The sequence below is a fragment of the Mugil cephalus genome, chromosome 20 (genome assembly GCF_022458985.1).
Source record: "Mugil cephalus isolate CIBA_MC_2020 chromosome 20, CIBA_Mcephalus_1.1, whole genome shotgun sequence".
Classification (NCBI taxonomy): domain Eukaryota; kingdom Metazoa; phylum Chordata; class Actinopteri; order Mugiliformes; family Mugilidae; genus Mugil; species Mugil cephalus.
In genome coordinates, this window is record NC_061789.1 from 12,983,953 (window position 1) to 12,992,680 (window position 8,728).

An 8,728-nucleotide genomic window follows, 5' to 3' on the forward strand; every position below is an offset into this window, starting at 1 on the left:
ATTATTTATCACTACAATGATTATTAGTATTATACAATAATTCTAAAGTATATTCTTGTGGTTACTTAAATCACAAGAGAGAATTTGGACTGCTGGTATGAAGATACAGAGTCTGCAGGGGAACTACAGAAACCGTGACCTCGGGTCTTTTTTATTTCCTTGTTGGGATTTTAATTATTTTAATTAATTTATTTGAAAGCGTCTAATTGTGTTTTCAGAAGGCGGCTTTGGTTGAGATCATGTAGGGACTTGGAATGTTCCTTTAATGACGTATGATGTATCACCTCAGGCCAACGGCATATTTTGCACGGTGCCAACAAGAGGCCTCCATTCATTTGGCTTTGCTTCGTCTCTCTTTGGGATCCGATCCGAAAATGACTCCATCCGGATTTTGGCTCTCTAATATGAAGCATGGAAAATAAAAATGTAGCGCGTTTTCTATATTAAAGAAAAATCGTGAAACCTCATCTCAAATGTATTTTGAGATCGAAGTTCTCGGGATTTTGTCAAGCGAGAAGCAAATCCCTTTCCAGCATTTGGGGCAACGCCTGGTCGAATTCTCCTTATGAATGCAACTTCCTCAACTGCGTACCCATCACAAACCTCAGTCCTTTCCCCCGGGGCCTTATTGAGCCCAGCTCGACAGAAGCAACCACCCGCCCTCCGAGAGAACTGTCACGGTCCACAGAGTTTACCTCCACAAGATGTCGCCACCGCCAAGATCTTGAAAGTGTGCCAAATACATTTTTTTTGTACAATGACCCTGAGGGTTAAATTGAAGCGAAGCGGCTCATCCCCGGTCGATTAATCATTAATGAAAGCTAGTAACTTATACTTCCTCAGTACTCATCAACAGTATTAAAGGTCGGTGAGTTGTAGCCTGCCTCGTGTTGTTCCTTATAGCCTGGAGCAGACTACATTTTGCCCTCCAGATGTGAGGAGACTATGCATCCTCCCACCACTAGATGAAGCTCATGTACAAAAGCACAGACTACATATTTACTCCTTTATTTGTTCCTTCTTTTGGTTGGCCTACTTCTGGAGTTACCTCATGTCGAAGTATTGATGGTTCTACTATTTATTTATACATTAATTCATTTCTTAATGCATTGTAGAGAGAGATGTTATTTTCAGAGATTTCTAAGTATATAATAATTTCTAAGTATATAAATTCTAAGTATAACTCAAGAACTCAAATTAAAGTAGAATAATATACCGGAGAGTCTTCGGAGGACAATGAACTGTTGTGCGTAAAGGCGCACAGATGTTAACAGATGGATGAGTCCCCAACAACTGGACCAGTCCTAATTAGAGTCTGAGAAAAAAGTGTGTGCGTGTGTGTGTGTGTGTGTGTGTGTGTGTGTGTGTGTGTGTGTGTGTGTGTGTGTGTGTGTGTGTACCCGACGGAACGAGGGGGGTTGAAGGAAGGCACACCAGCTCTCACCACAGACAAATTTCAGTCGCAGTGCCGGGCTGCAGCAGAGCGCCTGTACTCCTGTTACTCTGCAGGCTCCACAGTCATGCACTGCCATCAGCTTCCTTTGAGATCTCCATATTTGCGCGGGTGAGATGTTGCCAAATGTGATACTTTCGATGTGTTTTCTGGCTCTTCGGTTACGCCACGGTGCAGCTGATCTGTGCAACTGGAGTGGGAGGTAAGGCGCCCTTTCTTCAGTAGAGATGATTTGGACAACTTCTTGATGGGTGAAAAAGAATCCATTTAAAACGGGGAACAGGGTTGTGATATTAAAATGTCAGATTAAATAATTTCATCTGTTTCGTAGATCGGTTTAAATCGATTAAAAACAATACAACCTAACTTGTGATAGGTTCTAGCCTGATCCTCATCGCACCTTCCCCCAAAAAGACTTTAAGAACTGTTGATCTGATGTCTGGTGGTTGTTTTAAACTCCAGAAACCAAACAGTATTTATTACCAGATTGTTAAATTTTTTACTTTGATCGATTATAACCCTACAATCGATCAAAAATAATACAGTTGCAGTTTTTTTAGTCCAACATAGAAGTAATTATGTGACTGTTCTATAATTAATACAACATTGCTAAATAACATATGAAGTGTTACCCATTCAATTCATTAATTCTTTAAAGGGCAGTAATTTGATTTACCTCAAACACCGTGCTATCAATTAATCGATGTTCCCCCTCGGTTAAAGCGGTTTTGCAGCTGCCGTGGACTCCAGAATCGTTCTCCAGGTTCGGCTACGCTGCACCGAGGGCTCTGTGAGGTGGGTCTACCCGGGCCAGGCCCTCAGGGTTGTCCTCGAGCCCAATCTGTTCTCCGCCCGACGCAGCACAGTCTGCATCAAACCGTCCCCGTCCTTCGGTGGAGCCAGCGTCTTCATCGAGCGGGCCGGGGAGCTGGAGCTGCTGGTGACGGACGGCGGACAGGCCGAGCGGCAGGTGTTCTGTTTCCGCGCGGATGGACCGCACCGGCCGGCCATCTACCTCCAGACCAGCCTCCAGAGCGACGGACCCTGGAGCAGACGCACGATGGGCTTTAGATACGAGCTGCTGGGGAACAGGAGTGATGCGCTGTCCAACCTGGGTGAGTAGTACGGATGCAACCGTGAGATGAACCCTAACATTATGCATTTTGTGCTACGCTGCTAAAACATCCCTCATAAAAGAGTATTTACGACAAAGATGTTTATTTATATGCTGTGCTCAATACATATATTGTTTGCCAGATCCTTATTATTTATAAATAACAGTAGAATAACTCACATTTTCTTAAGTGAACGTGTGTAGCTCAATATTAAAATTCTTATTAAAGTAGAACAAAAATATGAAGGCTATAAGAGTAATAAAGTACCTGGTCATGTGCACAGATGAGTCATCTGAGAAAGCTTGTACCTTTTTTTGTAGAGAAATCCAAAGGTGCCACAGCGACACACGGCTGATCCAAGAGGCCAAGACTTCAAATCTGTTATATTTTGAGAGCAAGCAGAAGAAAGTGGACAATATTTCCCTGAAACCTAGTAGGAGTAGAGGTGCAGAGCATAAAATGTAAACACTCAAGAAAAAGTCTTTATTTAACAATAAAGCACTTTCCACAACTAATTACCCCCCAAAGTGCTCCCAGGGTACCGTGTATGACCTCTGCTCCAAGTGTGCTCACTGTTTTCATTTGATTTCATTACAAGCTGTTAATAAGGCAAACTTTTCAGTTGTTAAATTTTTGAAAAGTCCTTTTGACTGACCACGACGTTCGGGGCTACATTTAATCCGGCTTTACAGTTCATTAGGTATACCAGTGTAAACAAATGCCAGCGTCATGATATATCATTCATGTTAATGAAGGTTAAGCTATTCAGCATTTGTTTAAAATAACGGAGAGAGCTGTTCAACCGTTCTCATGTTGAAGTCTGTGGTTTGTAGTATTATTGTGTTGCACCCGCTGACACATTTTAGTCAGTAGTCTCCATCCTCCTCATGACATCCATGGAGGATTGTTAGAATACACTTTCTCCAATGTAGTTAACGTTTTGTCAAGAGAGTGTATATGAAACTCTAATAGATTTATTGATCACACCATATCCATGTCCAAAGAGGACGCGAGCATGCCTTTCAGCATCTCTTGACATTTGCGGGCAGTTCCCACTGCTGATTCATGGTTGTCTGTGAGACTTGCTGACCAGATGTAATTCCTAGCTTCAAAAAATGGCAGTTATTAAATTACAGACTCCCCGGTTGCAGGCTGAATCATGCAGCTGCTGGTCAGCCTTGTGTTTTCTCTGGTTGTCTGGTTTCCATCAGTGGACAAAGCAGGCAGGCCAGAGAAGACCGCAGGGTGGCTGGAGGGCACCGGGCCAAGAGGCTTGAATTGAGACGGCAAATACTTTGCGGATTCCCCAAATGCCTCCTCATTGTGTGAGCCTGTTTGTTAGCATTTATCTGGGTGTGCGGGCCGCTCCCGACGTGGTGATGTCACCCTGTGCTCATAATAGACAGCTGCTGGTTCATCTTTTCGGCATTGCCACCCTGGCGGAGCATTTGACTCCTGCCGTCCCCTGCATTGGCATGGGGTCGTTCAATTAGGTGGATACAATAGGAGTCAGACATGGGGTCAGGACTAGTGAGGGGGTTTTTGATCTGAAGGCTGAGCGGTGGGCCGGGCACTTAAAGGAAGACAAACACAGGAGACGCATTCCTTCACCTCATCCATGGTTTCTCGTGTGGGATGTGAGGAAAGTGGGTTGAATGTGGCTGGTCTGCGGGTAGGGACATTTCAGGACACCTATGTATCGGTCACTGGACCGCGAATGCTTTGGGAAGACGTAGGGAGGTCAGCTGTGAATCTCATGACTGTAATGAGGCAAATGTGACAGATTAAGACGAAACGCTTTCTCATTTTCTGCACCCGCAGCTTCGTGCCGACCCTGCAATGACTCAGAGCTCCTCATGGCCGTCTGCAACAGTGACTTTGGTGGGTACATGCACGAACAATCCTCATCTAGAAGCTAAGATCTGATACCATTTGCATGCCATTCACATTGTTTCCGACCTAGGGTTAGGGTTAGCTCTCCTTGCGTCTACAGAAATAACTTACATGTTAAGGAATTAGTGACTTATGTTTTGGACTCTTTTTTTTTTACAAACAAAACCTATTATTGTATAGTGAATGCTGAGAAAGCAGTGCCACAGTGTGTAGGAACTTAAACAGACGTCTGGATTTTGCGGAATCTCAAGGACGTCTGTGCCTTGACTTGCTGTCACAGAAGCAGTTTCATACACGTCGTGCATCTTGTTTGTTCTTTCAGTGGTTCGGGGCAACATTAAGAAAGTCACCCACGACTTTGGCCGACAAACGTCACTGGTGGAGGTGTCGGCAGCGAGGGTGTACTGGCAGCGGGGCGGCGTGTTCGAGGAATGCGCGGACTCCTCGCCTCTGTCGCCACCGTCCTGGCACGGGCACATCCGCACCCTCCTGCAGTGTCACGTGAAGCCCGGGGACGGAGAGTTTCTCTTCACGGGGTCAGAACACTTCGGGGAAGCCTGGTTAGGGTGTGCCCCGCGATACAAAGACTTCCTGTCTATGTACTGCAGAGCCCGGGCGGCCCGTCAGAATTCCTGCGACTTCCCTTTAGACTGAGTGAGGAGTTGTGTTGTTTGAGCAGCACTCAGTCCTAATAGCTGCAACCAAGGCACTGTGGGATACTTGGGACGCTGCTATGTGCCACAGAGGTGGCATCCAGCGCTACCAGCAGGGACAGAGCTACTGAGACGCTGGTGAAAAACAAATTTGGAGTAAAGGAGCAGGGCCAAACAGCAGGGCCTCCTGCACTGAAGCTCAGAGAGGATCAGGCCTTTGTCTCTGTCCCATCACTGCCCTCAGTCCTGGGAGACGAAGGAGGGGTTGGGTTGCTGCTCTCTCTCTTTTTTTTGTGTGCCTCTCCCCACATCAACTGTTGTTCACTTGGCTGGCTCTGTGTGAGAGCTGCCCTATGAACTAAGGCGGGAGGGAAGACTTTATCGTTGCCAGTCTGTCAGAGTGAAAAAAAAGGTCACTTTTAGTCTGTGATATCTCTGCTTTTTAAAGTTTTAAAATGTCTTTGTTTTGTCTATTTGTTCATGTCGCAACATGAATTAAAGACAATTGAAAAAAAAATGTGCATCCAATGGACTGAAGAAATACCTTGTGGTGATCATATTATTTCCCCTCATGCAAATAAATGTCAATGTCACACTGTTTCATCAAAAAGACTATTTTTTTTTATTAATGTACCTCTTGTTTTTTTGTTTTTTTTTTCCTTGATACTGTTTTAATAAACTAAATAAGTATTCGATACGTGGACATGTGGTTAGTTCCTTTAGCAGACACAGTTTATAATACACTGTTACCCATAAGGTTTGATAGAATATTAATAGAATATTTGTTACCTTCTCATGAAATGATTTATTCTCGACAGATAAAGTGCATATCCTCTCAATCTCTACCAGACATATAACTAACGTGTGCAAATAATAATAATAAAAAAATAATCTGTCTGAACACAAAATTATTCCAACTTCATGGGCAACAGTGTATATTATTTATCAAGTCCTATTTAAATTTTCACAGCTGTTATTATTCGCTTTATAAGTTGTGTTTAAGTGAGCTCACAGACAATGAACAAAAACAGAAATTCAAATCCCGGCCTCTTTCTCACCGGTGGCTTTGAAACCGCTTTAATGAATTTACACCCCCTTGACCTGTGCACCACAATATCTAGGACTTAATGTTGGTGCCCTACAAACGATTTTGTCCAATTTCCTTCTTCATCAAATCTTTTACCCGCTAATCGGATTGTCATGATAATGGGATAGCTCTGCGAAATGAAGAATATCCTTAGATTGCTTAAACTGGGCTGAATGAGAAGTTTCTTTTGAGTTGTTTGGCCGCCGCATCACGGCAAGAAGACGAATGGACAGATGTGAGGCCCCCAAAGCCTGGGGATCCTCCCCTTCGGCTCCTCCCAGGAGAAGGGGGGAACAATTAATTGACTTTTAAAGCGACTGCTCTCTGAGCCAATTCCACACTTCTCCTCGGCTGAGCGGGGGCTCACAAATTGGTATGTTGAACGTTTTATGAGGACTAAATAGCTGCCAATGAAAGTGTAAATGACTGTGCGGTGAATGGGAGTCGAACAATGGCCCTGCAGTGACAAGGCCCCTGACGGACATAATGACCATTGTCACGGCTGCTGACATCCAGAAAGCATAAGGGCTCATGAATCCAAGAAGCCAGTGGAAGGTGTGAGTCCTCTCTTTTATTGCGACCGTGTCCACATTTGCTTTTTCCCGTGCATTTCTTCTCGGTTTCTCTGCTACTCCTGGATGTGTGTGTGTATATATATATATATATATATGTGGCAATTTCAGACAAGCACCAAATCCATTTCATGTGTGGAAAAACTAAAGTCATCATATGAACTCATATTAATATTAAACCGAATGACACAAGGAATTTAGACCTAATATTTAAACTGCCTGAGTGTGTGCACTTACTGTGGTTAAAAGTCATAAAAATGTCTTATTTTGATGAATGTTATCCCCCCCCCCAAAAAAAAAATCAAGCCTACCACAAGAGTGTTTTCTCATCCTCCTCCAAGTCTCCTCCCTCTGCATTGTCCCTGGAGGCCCCCATGTCAAATTTCCAAGCAAAATATGGTCTCTCTGCAGGCTTTTGAGACCACACAATTCTCATTTCGGGGAATTCCAGCCGGCTCTCATGGGGATCGAGCCTAGGAGGGCTCAGTCCCGGAGCTGCTGCATGGTGCACCGGCAGGAGTCCAGCCGGACTAGGGGGGTAATTGGTTTATCCCGCCGCCCGGCCTGCTTTCCCATGTGGGTCACTGCTGCGGGGAGGCCCAGGGGCACAATATGGAAACAGCGTGATACCCTCCAGCGCTGAAGGGGCATTCACGGCTCCTGCTATAGACAACGGGGACAGGGTAGCAGAAGCACAAAGCTGAGGCAGAGATGTCTCTTGACTTTGAAAAGGTTGCCATTTGGTCTCCTTTTAAAAGTGGGACGCATTTGTGGTTGAAAATGTGAAGTAAGTGAATTCTGACTAAAGCTTCTTTTTTTCCCTTTCAGAGAAGGCTCCTCCGTCTTTAAAGGTAATGAATTTAACAGATATTGTAAAGATTGGTGGGTAATTATAATCACTCATGCACCTGTTTATTTATTTTATAATTTCCTTTTGGTCTTAAACACAAAATACAGACAAAGAATCACTATTATAGAAGCAAATTGAGTTTATCTTAATTAGCCAGCAAAGTTTCTTTTAAAATAAATGGTGGAAAGGTGTGAAATTACGTATTCTACGTATGCCAGACAAACAAATTGTCCTATAGAGAGAATCGGGTAAACTAATTTGCCAGGTGTCTACACTGTTGTTTGACTCTAGCTTTTCCAATAATACCGTGACAGGTTTATTTAATTGGATGGATTTTTGAATAAACCTATAAGCTAGGCATGCATCTTATGCAAGGCCATAAGATTTATTTATTTATTTTAACATTATCGTCATCTCCTATATTAGTACTTAGAAATTGAAATGAAAACAAATATGAGTAGTGCCTTTCCTTGGGTAAAACTGTCTAATTTTATTGTATAAAACACTAATATAAAGAATTTTTTAAACTGAAGGAGGACAATTCATGCTGCCTTCAATACTGAGAGATATTCAACATATGTTGGAGGGAGAACAATGTTTTAAATATGTGAATATGTGTGAGATTTGGGCTACCGGGGCCGTTTGTTTCAGGCAGTCCAGTCCTTTGCATAACCAAAGTGAGAGATGTTTTGGTAACCTCAGCACCAACTACAGCAGTGGGTGCTGGACTCAGCCATCAGCCTAAAGACAGTGACATTACTGTCTTTAGACAGTCAGACACATGCCCTCTGATGAAGCATTAGTGCTATAAAAAAATCTGATGTCAGCCTATTAAAATACCATGATAAATATTATTACAGCAAAAAAAAAAAAAAAAAAAAAAAATCACAAAAATCCAACACAGAGGACATTTATCGTAGAATAGATTTATAATCATTCTTATTTTTACTCACCATCCAGGATATTGATGAGCAGCCCACCATAAAAGGCACTATAGGAAATTCTGGTCTTGCTGTCCACAGCCCCCAGCAGCGCCACCATGGGGACCAGGCAAGTCATTGCAGACAGACAGCGCTCCTCCTGTTTGACTGCCTGATTGCATCAA

The 8,728-nt window shown here is 43.4% G+C and overlaps 1 protein-coding gene and 1 long non-coding RNA gene across 2 annotated transcripts; one reads left to right on the forward strand and one right to left on the reverse strand.

Moving 5' to 3' along the window:
* Positions 1–1,389: 1,389 nt before the first annotated feature.
* LOC124997870 (meteorin-like protein) lies at positions 1,390–5,805 on the forward strand. The gene is made up of 4 exons (XM_047571902.1): positions 1,390–1,655; positions 2,177–2,568; positions 4,390–4,449; positions 4,784–5,805. Exons 1-4 carry the CDS (start codon positions 1,570–1,572, stop codon positions 5,113–5,115), a joined length of 870 nt encoding a protein of 289 aa, XP_047427858.1. The 5' UTR covers positions 1,390–1,569; the 3' UTR covers positions 5,116–5,805.
* LOC124997880 lies at positions 2,417–7,205 on the reverse strand. The gene is made up of 3 exons (XR_007111000.1): positions 7,085–7,205; positions 2,877–2,946; positions 2,417–2,564 (listed from the first exon to the last, which is right to left on the reverse strand). It is a non-coding gene; the product is annotated as an uncharacterized LOC124997880 (long non-coding RNA).
* Positions 7,206–8,728: the final 1,523 nt, after the last annotated feature.